We start from the raw sequence: 16163 nt of genomic DNA on the forward strand, positions 1-16163 counted from the left end.
GTACTGTCCTCAGAGTAACATTCTCTGTGGTGCAGAGAGCCAAGGAAATGCAACCCAAATGAATAAAAAAAATCCACCCCAAGTGGTGCTTCTATAAGCCACAGTAATCCTCACAGAACCTCAGGTAGCTTCAAGGAACTTTTCTCTTTGTGATGTTCATGCCTTTCTAAGTCATGTATTACATCCACCTGGGCCTTTAAGTGTTCCCCTCGTAGCACAATTTTTTATTTGCTTAGATGTAGCTCATCCTGTCCATCACTGATAGGGTTATGATATCTAAGATGCTGGGAGTTCTTGACCCTGTAGTCAATGGAATTGGGATGAGGGCATTCCTGGAAAGGCACAGGGGAAAGCCTTACCTTGTTTGCTCCAAGGGATGCTGAAAAAGGCTACTATGTTCCATAGAAAATAGCTCCTAGATGGCCCTCCCAAATCTCCTTGGGGTTCCAATTTCTAGCTAACAAGATAAGGAAAAAGCAAGCAGTGTTCTCCTTGGCCAGCAGCACAATGTTATCGTAAAGAGAGCAAGTACAGCAGGCAGCAAACAGGCAGTCAAAGATTCAAAAAATGTCACATGCAGTATCTCTTTTGTTTGTTTAGTTCAATCACACACAGCATGAAAAATAAAACCTTATTAATAGACTTAGAAAGGAATAATGTTTTACTGAGTTAAGGTTAAAAAGATATATATATGGCTCCTCATTTAAAACAATCAGAGGGCATTGTTTTTGTTTTTTAAACTTTGAGTTTATTTATTTATCTATTTATTTATGGCTGTGTTGGGTCTTCGTTTCTGTGCGAGGGCTTTCTCTAGGTGTGGCAAGTGGGGGCCACTCTTCATCGCGGTGCGCGGGCCTCTCATTATTGCGGCCTCTTTTGTTGAGGAGCACAGGCTCCAGACGCGCAGGCTCAGTAATTGTGGCTCACGGGCCCAGTTGCTCCGCGGCATGTGGGATCTTCCCGGACCAGGGCTCGAACCCGTGTCCCCTGCATTGGCAGGCAGACTCTCAACCACTGCCCCACCAGGGAAGCCCCAGAGGGCACTTTTATATCAAAGAAATTGGTTTGCAATATAATTAAGTTCTAAAACTAATTTAAACCCGCTCTAGTTTTTATCAGAATAGGTGTTTTTAAGACTACTTTATAAAAAGGAAATCCTAATGAAAATTATTACTCTATTATTACTCTGGTTTATTGGAGTAAATGCAGAATGAGTTAAGAGGAACTAATTCATGAGCGTGTCTGAATTCATGTGAGAACCTTTAGCTTCAAATGCTTCAGATTCTGACTATAAATCACTTCCAAAGAAGTGACATAACAGTACTGTAAACATTTCTGCTCGGTTTATAAGTAAGCCTTACTAATTTAATTATGCAGTTGGAACCAGTAAAACACATGTGAAAAAGGGTGGTGTTGGGTATGTTAGCATCTGAGAGACAGCATGGAGGTCAGGAGCCAGACTGTGCTGGATGTGAATCCTGTCTCTGCCATTAGCTGCCTCTCCTCGGGCAAGTTATTTAACTTTCCTATGCTTCAATTTCCTATTCTATAAAGTGGAGATAGTAATAGTAGCTACACCTCCTAGAGGTGTAAATGTGTTATTATTTGTAAGGTCTTATAATAAAACAGTGTGTGGTATATAAAGCTATAAGTAATTGTTAAATAAACAGAAACTCAGAACGAATTCCATGGGTACTGTCTCAACAGGCATATTTTATGTTTTGTCAACTTATAATAGTTAGAAAAGCTATGGTTTGGCTATTTCAAAGCATTCATAAAGGCAGCAGATACCACAGAGCCAAGAGATGCTACAGTTTAAAAAGCAAAGCCATTCTCAACGGGCTGGGATGTGGGTAAGAGGGACAAAGCTTAAAAGCCAACCTATGGGAGACTGACTGGAAATCGAAGAGCTGGAATCAGAGCGCTTTATTTTACTCCCAGGATGGTGAACTAGAATAAAAAATATATAAACACAAAGAAACAGAGCAGGAAACGCAGAAACTGGTCAAGAAAGACAAACTGGCAGACAGTGGGGGAGCCTCCTGTGTACCCACATGCAGCTTGGCTAACAGGAGAAAGGAAAGGAGCAGCTGAACGGGATGTAGCAACTGGAATCTGATCATCCCCCGCTTGCTGCGGCCCTCACACGCCTCTAGCTGCAGATGCCATCACTCACATTGAGTTGACAGTTATCTTTGGCCTTTGGGCTAAAAGAGTAGACCATTCTCTTTGGCCTTTGGGCCTTTTTAGGTTGAAGCAGACTGAGACCCCATGGACTTACTTAGGTGACCATATGCCTTACAATGCAGTGCCTAGGCTCACTGCTAGGTGTTCTCTAATCCTCTCCTGGTTAAGGGAGCTCCCAGTCCTCCCCTGCCTAGGAGGGGCCCAATACCCTCTCTGAGTTTCAGATGCAGGAATTACAGGCAAAGTCATCTGCAGCACTAACAGGGAACCGACAGGGCTTTATAGGGCTTCTTTCTAGGCTGGTGTTAATTTAACCCCTCACACAGAAACATTTGATGACACCAATAAATTCCCAATTCTCGTTAGTGTGTCCCTAGAAACCCGTCTCCCCTGACAGCATCAAACCCTCCTGCTCTCTCTCCCTGGTCTGCCCTGCACCCCGAGTCCCAATCTGTGCTAGTGGGATGACACCTGGGCAGCTTAACAACAGAATCAACAAACAGACCCCACCACCAACACCCTGTGGAATCATGAAAGATCAGCGGTGAGGGCGTAGCTAACAAGTAACACGAGCTCAGAACGGCTTCTTACCTCGGCAGGGGTCATTTTTCACCAGGAATTCATCCAGGGCCATCCATCCTCCCCCAACGCGGACCATCACTGTGCTGCGCAGGATGCGGACCAGCCGCAGCTGCTGGGAGTCCCCAAACTGCAGGGCCAAGGGGAGATGGTGAGCGAGGGCGCCCGAGAGCAGGGCTAGACTTTCTTCCCTAAGCAGACTGTATTCAGACAGAATGACAATTTCACGGTTTGGGGGCAATTTTAACTCTCACTATTTTGCATTTTTCACAAAAAACTTAAAATATGGAAAAGCTAAAGGTCATTATCTTGATGTACTTCCTGTACGGATAAAGTTAACTGTTGATGGTTGTGACCTTGCTCCAAGGGGGAGGGAGGAGGACAGACAAGGCATTAGCTCACTTTGATTCTTTTAAAGATTCTGCCCAAATTAAAACCCAATGATACAATTCTTTGTTAAGCTAGTTTGTTTCCATAAAAGAAAAGGTAGCTATAAGGTGGATGTCAGCTTCTGAATACAGTGTGCTCGAAAGTTAAATGGAGAACAGCAAATAATATTTCAAGTCTCAAGGAAAACCTTGCAAAGCATCATCATTATTACAAGCTTAGAAGGAAATTTGATTTTCCACATCATTTTCAGAAATAACCCCCTAAGTATTCTCTAATTGTGTTGTCACCAGCAGAAAATTTTCTTCAGCTGAACAAATGATTAGTGTTTATACTAAAATTCAGTTGAAGAAATTAAAATTTAAATCTACCATGCTGATTGTAAGTAGTTTTCAACAATCATTTTGGGATGTTAAAACAAGCATGATTTTCTGATATTTATTTTTCCTTTTTTACTTGCCAAACATTCCTACTTCCCAGCCCTATCAACATTTGGAGTTTCCCATTGCATAAATTATCCTCTTCCCAAAATAAAAGTTAAGAGGTAACAAAAGAGAATCATGCTGAGATCTCAAAACAAAAATCAAACGTATGGTTGGAGAAATGGAATTCCTAAAATTGTTTAATTCAAGGAGAATGTTGAAGGGGGTAATTTAATCACTTAATTAGGATTTTCAAAGTTATAAAGGAGAACCATAACTTTGAAAGAAGGCACAAAATTGAAAATGCCAGAAAGGATGTTTAAGAAGGACCCGTAACCAACCTCCCTCAAAATGAATATTTCTGTGGTAATTCTCTGTATTACTTTACACTGATTCAAGCTCACTGTTTATACAGGCAAGATGATTGAAAAAATATCCCCCACCCAAGCCCTTTTCTCTGAAAATAAAAATGGTCCTCCATCTTTCATCTCATGCAGGTTTTAGGTTTTCATACAAAGTGACTGCAGCCACAGCATGGTGTAGTGCAAAGAGCACTGAAGTCGGGACCCAGAAACATGAGGGGATAAAGGTCCTGTCCCGGGAAGGAAGCTGCCCTCAGACACTGGCCCCACGCATGGGAACGGGGAGGCCCTTTGGGAGGAACTGAGGATTCCACCAGATCCAAGGGCAGTGCCGGCCCGAGTCACTGTTTGGGGTTCTCTCTGGATAAGTGAGGGGAAGAAGGAAATAAGGGCCTATGTGTCCTCCAGAGGGAATCAGGAAGGCACCCCAAGCTGTACTTTATTCTTACATTACTGTGCCCTGTAATTTATTTGTCAGCCTTTAGAATTAACTCCATTGATTTCATTCTTGTTTCCCCCTTAATTTCTTACTAAAGCTCTCTCTGAAAGATTCTAACTTGCTTTTGCTGAGCTATAGGGAAAAGGAGGTTTGGCCCAAGCCGGGGGCCAAAGTGTCTGGGGGAGGCCAGAGAGATGAATGTGGAATGAGTTATAGCAGCTCTAAAAACAGGGACCTGCAGAAATCTGGCAGAGAGGGGTTGCCAGTGAGGCAAAGACCTCCAAACAGTCTTAGAGGCGACAGTAAGGTCTGTTTCCTTCTCTGCGTCACTGCTCTAACATTTGCCGTGTGACTGTTGGCACAGTGGTCCCTAAGGCCTCAGGTGCCTCGTGTATAAAGTGAACTTCATAATTCTGTTCCAAACATTGGAACTAACCCTCTGACCCTCTGCTGGTCAGTGGAGTAGAGGAGGACATAGGTGCCACTTCAAAGGGGCCCCTGGTACCCACATGCAGTCACTAGCAAACAGGTACAACCTTTAGGTACTACTTGGCACTCTTATGCAATGACTTATTTAAAGCCAGTTTGACTGTTCTTGTCTTTAGTTTCTTTCCATCCTTTGTTCTTCCCACTGGCCCAGAATGTTACTGTAGTTGGTGGTTAAAGCAGTGCCTGGAACTTTGATTGAAGGCTTCAAATCAACTCTTAGTGTTTCTGATTTCATATCACAAGACAAATTTTACCCATGCAACTTCCTTCCACTTCAAGACATAGGACCCCAGAGCCCTCAAAAAGATCTAAAAGGTTAGAGTTACCAAGTGGAGTCAAAAGCATTCAATCTTTGCAAGTCTAATTTGATCCCATTAGGTTATGCTGGCTGGCCATAATCGGCAAACGTCAGGCTACAGCCAAGTATGAGTTCCACACTCTACTTCTCACATCCCTTATGATTATAAAATATAACATAAGCACAGGTAACTAAAATTTTAGTAAGGTATTTAAACACAGTACCTTAAATACCCTAAGACTTTTCTGACTTAGTGTGCATTATAAAATTTGTGTTAACGGTCAAAAGACTTGGGTGTAAATCAGAACTGTGCTGTCTGGTATTCTGACGAGACTGGGCTCTTTTTTAGAAGTGGGATGGATTGATACCATAGCTTTAACTTCCCCGGAACCATACTACTTCTAACTCAGCCTGTCAAAATATCGTCTTCAGCCAATCTAATTTTAACTGGAAAATTATATATACTTATATCCTTTTGCTTCTGAGACAGCTTTACAATACTAGCCCTGCTAGCAGTTTCTCCACTTGGTAAGACTACCAGACATGACCCAGGCATGCTTCAGATTACGTCCTCTCCCCACAGCAAAGAACAGGCAGCATTAGCCACATACACCATTTCCACCAAAAAGAACGTTTGCAAGGCACACTGTACCTGATTGCCGAGGAAGAACTACAGACAGTAAGAGTAAAGGATGGAGGAAAAGGAAGAAAAAAAAAAAAAGAGAGAAAAGAACGTTTTGTCAAATTAACACTAAGGAATGAAAATCATGTAATCATATTACCAGTTCCAAGCAGAACGACACATACTGACCATATTCTTTGTTAAGTCATTTCTCTCACAGGTAATTAAAAAAAAAAAAAAAGAAAAAGAAAAAAAACCATTATAAGATTGCTTGGAGCCTTATTAACTCAAAGCCCTGGGCTGGATCCAAGGCAGAGTCACCCAACACTCCACTCCCCGGCTCAGAGCAGCACAGTGTAGCTCTGCTGGACCTTGAAGACAGTTGTGACGTGCTAATGGAACCTCATTTTCCTGTTTCTAACTGGGTGCACGTAACTGTGCTATCTGGCCATCTAAATCCTCTTTGCCAATCCTAGATCTTCCTTAGGACTGTAGAAAACCCTGACAAACGGCTGAATACATTTTAGGGGTCCTGTCATAGATCCCTTCTATGCCCCGCCCTGGTCCCCAAAGAAGCTAAAACACAGCACGGTTCACTGTCAGTTACGGCGTCGCTCGGCACAGCTTTCCAGGGAAGACTACTGAGCAGGCTGAGCGTCCTGTGGGGCCTGGACAGAGCTTCTCCAGCCCTTTCCGAGCCTGCGAGCCACTTGGGCTCACAATGACCAGCTCCCTGGGGGCAATGGTCAGTCACTAGATAACTGTTTCCTTATCTTATGATAAAGGTGCCTCCATTTCCTCAAAGACCTGTTTGGCAGTGAAGAGAGGGCTCTGAAATGTCTCCTATATTGGATCCCATACAAGCTACTGCTGGCTAGATACGGCACTATTTTCCAGATGCAACTATCTGGGGCACTAAAGCTCAGCCCACAGGACACCTGACATTTGGCACCTACAGAGGTGAGGGCCAGAGACTGATCACATTACAAGTCCCCACTGGCTTTGGTACTCCAAGCATCAGTAACGGGAAGGTGGGATCAGCCATCTGCTGTGTGTCAGGCTGCTTTCACCTGTAAGGGCCACACAGCAGGAATGACCACCACAAAGGACTGGTTTTCTCTTTCTTACCCGGTATTTATTCTCTCCAATCTGCTCCACCTGAAACCTTTTTGCACATTTGCACTGAGCCACTTGTCTTGTGACCTATTGGTTGTAAACAACAGAAAAAGAGAAAAGTGTGAAGGGTAAAGCAAGACTTCCTCTTCAGAGAAACAAAGATTTTTATATGTCATCAGAGAAGCTCTTCATTACATATTTTTTAAGCATCTCAGGCTTTTGACACATGCGTTTATCTTCTATTGTGAGTCTCACTAACTGGGATACTCAGACGCTGAGTATGAAAGAAATTCCCCAGTAATGATACAACACATTCTTCCATCCTGCTTCAAAATTTCCTCAAATGTGCTAATACGCATGCATCAATATTAACTGACTAATAAAGCAAACTAGGAGCTGATTTAAATTTCAACCTAGGAGCCCCAAATTCCCTGGAAGTCAGTCCTGGGCTGCTCCAAGCCACTCTCCAAGACCAGGCCCACTGCCTCTCCCATCCCAGGATCAACTCTATGTGCTACCAATGAATTCACACTTTTTGATGTGATACAATTTTCAGTGTGATACAGTTCTTAATTAGGCAGAAAGTTTGTTGGGTACACACCATCTTAAACATTACTTTATGTTTCACCCCTTAAACGCTACACACGAAGACGCTCTCCTGCATCCCAAGGCAGGATCTCAGGACTGTTCTAAGCAACATGGTGCCCTGGAGAGGTTCGCTGCAAGCTGCAGAGCACCACACAGCGGTGACACACTTAGGTACCAATGCATCGAGACTGAGATACAGCTCAAGAGTCGGAGATCCACTGGGGCAACACCATCCAAAAGGGGATCCCCAAAAAGAACTCCAGATAATCACCTCCCAACAGACACGCTGAAGGGCTGATACGGCAATTACACCCAACCAAATTCAGGACAGCAGTAACCTACGGTCAAAAATGTACTCAAAATACAACTGTTTCCCGTACCTCATCTTCAATTTTATCTGCATCAGTTGTTGGTCGATAAGCATCCTTGTTGGGATGGAGAGCAGCCACGAATTCGTAGTAATCAATGTAGCCATCCCCATCGCGGTCAAAAATGTCAGCAACAGCAGTCATCTCTAACTTGGTAGTAGGGAACTCTGGAGAAAATTAATCACATTTTGGAACATTAGCTAAGAGGGCTTACTTGGTTGGTTGGTGGTTATATAAATACTTCTTTAAAAAAAATTTGTCTTGATTTTTTTCTGGAAAACAGTACATACTCCCTTTAGAAAACTTGGAAAATATAAAATATTATAAAGAAGATAAAAATCACCAAAAAAAATATTACACAGAGCATACTCAGTTTTTTGGCATTTTTGCTTATAGACTCATCTACCCCGCTCCCCAATGCAATTTAAAACCAGAGGCCTACCAACAAACTTCAGAATTTACTTATCCACTCCACTGTTGTTGGAATATATAGATTATTTCAGGAGAGTGACAATTTGGAATTAATAGGATAAAGTTTTTCTACATTTAGATTACTGCCTTGGGTTCTTGACAACTGCTTTCCGAAGTGTGAATGTTTACAATAGCCAGAGTGACTTATTAAAACGTAAACTGGACTATACTGTCTCTCAGATGGAAACCTCTGCTGGCTGCCCACTGTCTTTAGAATAAGATTTGATCCGTTCATGATGGCCAACAAAGCCCTGCATTGATGGCTGTTTCCTACCTTTCCAACTTCACATCTTACCATCTCTAAGGTCATGACACTCCAGCCGTGTTAACCTTTCCATTCCTAGAACATGCCAACTTCATTCCCATCTCAGCACTTTATATCTGCTGTGGCTCTGCCTCTATCTCTCCCCTGAAATCTTGACATGGTTGGATCCTTATCATCACCTAGGTCTCAGCTCAAATATTACCTCCAGACAGGCCTTCCTGGGCCACCCATGTGAAGTAACACAGCTGTGAGATGTGCTTTGTGATCTTGGCAAGTCACTTACAACTTTATGCCTTATTCCTTCTGCTGAAAATAAATGCGATCATACATTTTGTAAGCTGTTATACAGATGCCAGAAACTGACATCATGAGGGACGTGATGTACGACATGATAAATATAATTAATTAGCACTGCTGTATGTTACATATGAAAGTCGTCGAGAGAGTAAATCCGAAGGGTTATCATCAGATGGAAAACAAATTTTTTTCTATTTCTTTAATTTTGTACCTATGAGATGATGGATGTTCACTAAACTTATTGTGATAATTAGTTCATAGGCTGTAAATCAAATCATTATGCTGTACATCTTACACTTATACAGTGCTGTATGCTGCTTATATCTCAGTAAAAAACGGGAAGGAATAAAAATTTAATCTGAATTCCTATTGAGAAACTGATATTGTAAAAAACTTATTTTAAAAAACATTTTACAGGCGTACGTCATGTTACTGTGCTTCGCTTTACTGCACTTAACAGATATTCTCCCTCCCCCTTTTAAAACAAATTGAAGGTCTGTGGCAACCCTGTGTCAAGCAAGTCTGTCGGCACCATTTTTCCAACAGCATTTGCTCACTTCATGTCTCTGTGTCACAGTTTGGTAATTCTTGCACTATTTCAAACTTTTTCATTATTATTATATTTGTTATGGTGATCTGCGATCAATGATCTTTGATGTTACTATTGCCAAAAGGATTATGACTTGCTGAAGGCTCAGCTGATGGTCAGCATTTTTTAGCAATAAAGTATTTTTAAATTAAGGTATGTACATCGTTTTTTAAGATATAACGCTACTACATACTTAATAGACTACAGTATAGTATAAACATCAGTTTTACATGCGCTGGGAAACAACATTGCAATATTTGCTCTATTACGGTGGTCTGGAGCCAAACCTGCAATATCTCCAAGGTCTGCCTGTACTTAGAACCTCGTTATTCACAAAAGTTAGCTTCCTTTCTATACCTCGAATGTGTTTTGCTTGCCATAATGTGTCAAACAAGACCTGCTTTTTTTATTCCCAGCAAAATGATGGAGGTTCTTCCCTCCATCAAAACAATAGACCAATTTTAGTAAGCAGGTACATTACTTCTTCCCTAAGACTACAGCTTTAACTTGAGAAAGACTGTTTAGCCAGAATATAGCCTGCTTCTACAAAGCAGGTGCAAGGAATTACGACTGGACTCACTGGATGCTAGAATGCCATCGATAAACTCCTGACGTGTTATCTTCCCATCCTGGTCCTTGTCAATTCGCCGGAAGAAATCCATCACCCGAGACTTTTTGTGATTCATCCAACGCATATACTTTTTCCTCCAGACATCAAAGTCAAAGTTGGCAAATTCCTTCAACTAGACAGAAATCAGAGGTTTCAACAAGACCTATTGTTTGGCCTTCAAACCTGCCCAGAGCATACCAAAACTTTCAGACATCCAGCAAAGCCATGCGGGCCTTTCGAGGGGGACCAACAATGATATCTGTGTATTGCATCTTTTGGGAACGCACACTCTGGCTCCTTCACTTAAAGCCATGATTATTTACACAAGCTGTGGTAAAATGGAGCAGTGAGAGAAACGGTAACTGAACAACCACCATGGAAAATACGGAGCACGCAGAACAAGAATGGGTGGAGCCAGCCTTGCTTTCCCTTGGCACTTTTTCAAAAGATCATCCCCTTAGATGTAAGAGAATGGATCCTATCCCAGAAGAGACGTCCTCAGCACTCCTCACTTATGTGATTTTGAAAGGAACTATAATCACACAGAGGCCTATGTTTTCGAGGCTCAGCCCCCCTCCCCACTGGTCTTCTGAGATAATGTGAGTTCCGGTTGGAAGCATCAAGAATCCAGTCCTGCACCCAAGCACATTTCTTTGGGATGGCAGCAGAGGGAGTGAACTGTCCTTCCGACTCCCATTTTAAATATTTGGCCCTGGTAGATGGCAGCAGGCCTATGCAGTGGGCAGAATGATGCTGAGCTACTTGGACTATGTCAGTGACACAGACTCAGAATGACTTAAACAGTGCAGCGGTTTTCCCCCTGGTCTTTCAAACTCCAAAGTTGGAAGGAATGGGGAAAAAAGAAAAAGCCAAAACCAAATATGCTTAAAACTCAACTGGATCTACAGAAATAACAACAAAAAACACAGAACACTCACTTCTGGGCATAGCTGCTTTGATATGCACAAATAAAAAAAATATAAAAGATATTAGAAATTTGTTTTAGAAACTAGGAAGTGAAGTACTATATTTTTTAGATTGGTTAATGATACTTCAAAATAGACTTGCTTTTCATAATCTACTGAAGAATAATATTGATAGAATAACAGGACGATAAAAAAATTACTCGTTTCATAATTGGGTAGCTTGCATCTACACAAAAGGCTCAGGAATGGTCATTTTTGTGAGAAACTCCACACTTGGCGGTGACCTTGCAAAGTTATGCTCCTGATCCTCAACCAAGGCCAGGTGCTGAGGAGGGTCGCGCCACAGGCCAGACCCTCCTGGACTGGCTGGCTGCCTGCTTTCCACCACCAGTGCTACGGCCTATCTGTTGTTGGTTTCCTCACATGTGTCTTTCCTCCCAGGGGGCCTGGAGGACAGAGTCCCGGCCTACACTGCTCTGTTCCTCCTTCTGCGTAAGTGGGTCAAGGCACACAGGTCATGTTCAGAGGGCCTCAGAAGGGCTGTGTTTTGATAAAAGTCACCTCCCTCCAGGGAAGGCTGCTTGGCGGGGCCTCACCTCCTCCAGCCTGTCCAAGGCGTCGTTCAGCTTCCGCTGCCGCTCCAGTGCCAAAAGCCACACCTGCTGCCAGCGGGCAGAGAGCTGGTTGATCCGTGGGTTTTTTGCTTCAGATTGTGAAAGGATTGGCATGGGAGGAGGTGTGGGCTGACTCAAAGACTTTCCTGAAAGGAAAAATAATCAAGAGATTAGAAAAGCTAGTTTTGTCAGTTCACAAAGAGAAACTGCCATGTGTATGAACCTAAAAGATCTTCATAATGATATCTGGTCAGTAACTGAGAAAAGGAAGTTGGGACCTGGCTACACTTAGACATGGAAGCACACTGACTTAAAAACCATTGATGCTCTTCCCCAGCCAACAGGTCCCTGTCTCATACCTTCAATCGATTCTGTCCTACCTCAGCCAACTGAGGAAATGTCAATGGTTCTGCAGGAGCAGATTTATTTTATGATGAAATTAGCACAACAGTCAGCGCTGATGACCAAAACATGGAAAGGTCACTGCAAAAGAATCTGCTTAACCACTCCAAATTTCATACCAATTCAAAAAACTGGAGTCTAGTTACTGTTTGTCAGTGTAAGAAAAGTGAGTTTCAAAAAAAGATTTTCATTCAAATCCAATATGGTTTTTGAAAATGGAAAAGAAATTTCTGCTGGGCACTTGGGAAGCACTCATCAATGAGCAGGAAGGAAGCATCCTGCACAACAGGCTGCCACGTACTGCTGCCACCGCGGGACTTCTCCATGAAAGGCGCATGGGCTGGCTCTATGATCTTCCTTTTGTACGTCTTGGTGACCCGGTCCACGTCAGGCTGTTTGCGAGTCATCTCCTCCATAAATGTCTGTTAAACACAAACAACAAGGAAAAGGGTTGAGAGTTTTCTTGGCCTAAGATGGAATTAGGCAACTTCTTACTAACAAGGGCCAAGCCTGTGACAGATGGACCAATTGCAAATGCCTTCGTACACGGCTGCACTCCTTTCGAGAAACGTGATTGTGGCCTTGAGTGAGGCGCTTCATCGGGTGCTGGAGACCTGAAGGAATAAGACATGGCTCTGCCTTCCAGGAGCTCACAGCTGAGTGAGGAAACCAGATAGTCAGAGCAATGAGTGGCACCCATGGTTCCGAAAGAAGGCCTAGGACAGGCAGCCACAGCCCGAGGTGGGGAGGAAGGCTGCCCGGAGGCTGGTGCCTGAGCTGTGTGCTGTGGGATGAAGAATGAGCCAAACACTGGGGGCAGGGCAGTCCCACGGAAGCCTGACAGTGGAGCGAGCCAGGGCCCTGCTGATCACTGGCTGAGCTGAGGATACACTCAGAGGAGACGCAAGAGGGACGGCTGGAGTGGTAGGCAGGAGAAAGGTCCAGAAAGGCCTTGTGCCAGGCTAAGGGACTGGGGTTTTATTCTGAGAGCAATCTGTGGGGTGGGGGGGGGGGGCTCGGGGGGGTGTTTACGGGTGGGTGGGCAACTGAAGGATTCCGATCCATAGAAGAGACACAATCAGATCTCCTGTCATTCTGGCCTCAGTGTAGGAGGGAGGATGGAAAGGGGGGAGGCAGTCAGGTCGGGAAGCCACTGCAATAACTGAGGCAAAACACAGTGAGGGCCTGAGCCAGGGCAGAAGAGAAGGAGCCAAGAAGTATTTTGAAAGTAGGACAGGTAAGACCTGATGACTGGCTAAATGTAGGGGGTAAAGAAAAAGGAGTCACTCCTGTGTTGGGTGACTGGGTGGATGAGGAGAGAGGAGGCAGGGGTGGAAGGGAGGGGTGGGGTGGGGTCAGGGCCAGGAAGCAGGGATGAAATGGAGTTTTAGAGCTGCCTCTGGCTCCCTGCATGCTGCAGACAAGCCAGGAGATGTGGAAGCCCTTGGTGTACAGGTGCTGGCTGAAGGTGTCGGGCCAAATACAACCTCAGGTATGAGAAGAGGGTCAAGAATGGAACTTCGGGGAACAACGTTAACAAGTGGATAGAGGAAGAGGAACCAGCTAAGAAGACTGAGAAAGGATTGTCAGAGAGATGGGGGGACACAAGGTGGGGGAGCTTAAAGGCACAAGGAATGAGAGGTGATAACAGAAGGGAGAGGGACTGGCCCTGATGGGAGAAGATAATCTCACTCAGGAGAGAAGGGGCCAACGTAGATGACCTTGACGGGAAGTACAGGGAGTCCTCACTGGCCAGGCTAATTACATATGCTAAAAAGACCTTATGTCCACAGTATAACTAGGCAAGATCCACGCTTGCATCTGGTGTAAATTATCATGGTTAAAACCCACATTTGTCTCCTAACTGAGCTTTCCTCTGTTCAGTTTAGTTTGATGTGTTGTCTGGCCCATCTCTGAGTTCATGCAAGAGGTCTTTCTGAATCCAGGTGTAATGGATAGGTCCCAGGTAATGGGACCTTGGCACAGAGGCAAGTCAACAGAAACAGGATGTGGCAGGCAGATTTCTAAGCCAGGCCCCAAGACTCCTGACATACATGTCCTGTGTAATCTCCCCCTCAAGTGTGGGCAACACCTGTGGAAAGGGTGGGCAGTCACTCCCTGGATTATGTTTTTTTTTTAAAAAAATTAATTAATTAATTTATTTATTTATTTTTGGCTGAGTAGGCTCTTTGTTGCTGCGCGCAGGCTTTCTCTAGTTGCAGCGAGCATGGGCTACTATTTGTTGTGGTGCGCAGGTTTCTCATTGCGGTGGCCTCTCTTGTTGCAGAGCACGGGCTCTAGGCATGTGGGCTCAGTAGTTGTGGCTCGCGGGCTCCAGAGCGCAGGCTCAGCAGCTGTGGCGCACGGGCCTAGTTGCTCCGCAGCATGTGGGATCTTCCCGGACCAGGGCTCGAACCTGTGTCCCCCGTGTCAGCAGGTGGATTCTCAACCACTGCGCCACCAGGGAAGCCCTGGATTACGTTTTATTCTATAAGATCTGTCAGAGCAGGATGGAGGGTCTCCTGCTGGCTTTGAAGACAGACGCTGCCATGCTGTGAGACTGCCGTGTGCCTAAGACCCGAGGGTGGTGGCCTCCAGGAGCTGACAGCCAGCGAGAAAAGGGAGACCTCCATCCTACACTGCAGTGAAATGAACGACACCAACAACCTGAAAGAGCCTGGGTGGGAACTGCAGTGTTGGCCGACACCTTGATTTCAGCCTGGTAAGACGTCCCCTGGTCCCCTAGACGGGGAACCAGCTACTTCAGGCCCAGAGCCCTGCCCCACGGAAACTCTGAGACAGTAAGCGTGTTTTAAGCCGCTAAGTCTGTGGGAGTGTGTTCAGCAGCAATTAAAACACGGATGCACAGGGCCAAGGAAACGGGCTCCATGAGCCATGCAGGAAACACGTGACCACACGACGTGGTGAGGATACCTGGTGCTCAGCGATCAGGGCTTTAACTCGGTCGATGTTCTGAGGGATTGGCTCCTGGTCCCGCTGAATGAGGGTGGTCTCAGCCCACTGGATCCACGCCAGAAGTTCTTCCAAGAGCTCGGCGTTGGCCACCAGTTCTGACAGGGCGGCTTCGAGGCGCTGCTGGTGCTGCTTAGCCCACGTCAGGACCTGTGGGGGAAGGAACCCGTCGGCTCTCAGTCAAGCACATCCCTCGTTTTCAAAGCCCTTTTTTGTGTGAGCCTAACAATGACTTTTAGGGGAAAGACCACCCAAGCAGTCAAGAGGCTTCACTCTTATTCTGGAGACAGAGCTGGAATAAGAAATCAGCTCCCCTGAAAGCAAATGTAGCACGTGGTATTAGACACAGAACTTCTCAGGAAGGAGGGAAGAACACACCACGTGTCCACCGGACGTCATCAAGGAACACATCACAACACCAGCACCATCCTTCCAGGTTTCTGCACATTATCAAGAAAACAGTCACTACTAAAATGCGAATGACTTGATTCTTGTTGAGATATTCACAGTGAGTGAAAGATTCCTTACGTGGCAGTGGGGAAGCTCTGGAGTACTTTACTGCTGTTCACCCATTTGACGGGGCACGTGCGGTCTTCCTCTAAAACTAGGAACTCACCTCCTCAAAGCGAGCCCGGATGATGGTGATCCAGTGTTTGATGGTGGTGATGCAATCAGGATGGCAGACCGCCAGGATGACTTCTCCCATGGCCACTGCTGTGTTAACATCCACGCGCTTTTCTTCCACTTTCTTCATGAATTCCTAAACAAACAGGATTTGAAACCAAAACCTTAAACGGAGTCTAGCAGCGACTGTTAGTTTACACTGAGAGGGGAGAACAACTTTATTGTGTTTTTCAACTCTATATGTTGACACAGACCTCTAAAAGCCTGCATTTAGGCATCTCTGTCATTTTCTTTCCAGTTCTCAGAGGTGGGGGGAAGCGAGGGATTTCATAGAAATGACTTTCTCTGCACAGATGATACGGACTAGAGAGACAGAGGCATGACCCTTTTCCTGATCGCTCTCTCTTTTTATGAATTCCTGCTTGGATTCATTTCCATATGTGTAAATGGTGTTGTCTTGGACACATATAGTGACAGCTACAAAACACTACAACGTTTTTTGTTTTTTTTTCTGTTCAAGATGAGATAGGAAAAA

General features: G+C 44.7%; 1 protein-coding gene across 16 annotated transcripts in view; it reads right to left on the minus strand.

Moving 5' to 3' along the window:
* Positions 1-16163, minus strand: part of MACF1 (microtubule actin crosslinking factor 1) — a 341407-nt gene that overhangs the window by 10436 nt on the left and 314808 nt on the right. For 7 of the 16 annotated variants that reach the window (XM_082421739.1, XM_082421746.1, XM_082421749.1 and 4 more), the window contains 10 exons: positions 15621-15764; positions 14966-15154; positions 12333-12453; positions 11612-11775; positions 10060-10222; positions 7870-8024; positions 6914-6988; positions 5816-5833; positions 2779-2896; positions 1882-1950 (listed from right to left, as the gene is read on the minus strand). In XM_082421739.1, the coding sequence (XP_082277865.1) occupies positions 1882-1950; positions 2779-2896; positions 5816-5833; positions 6914-6988; positions 7870-8024; positions 10060-10222; positions 11612-11775; positions 12333-12453; positions 14966-15154; positions 15621-15764 (1216 nt within the window). The remainder of the gene's footprint in view (positions 1-1881; positions 1951-2778; positions 2897-5815; positions 5834-6913; positions 6989-7869; positions 8025-10059; positions 10223-11611; positions 11776-12332; positions 12454-14965; positions 15155-15620; positions 15765-16163) is intronic. The other 9 variants (XM_082421741.1, XM_082421737.1, XM_082421748.1 and 6 more) reach the window with 4 other exon arrangements.

The sequence above is a fragment of the Balaenoptera physalus genome (assembly GCF_965194825.1).
Source record: "Balaenoptera physalus genome assembly, chromosome: 1".
Classification (NCBI taxonomy): domain Eukaryota; kingdom Metazoa; phylum Chordata; class Mammalia; order Artiodactyla; family Balaenopteridae; genus Balaenoptera; species Balaenoptera physalus.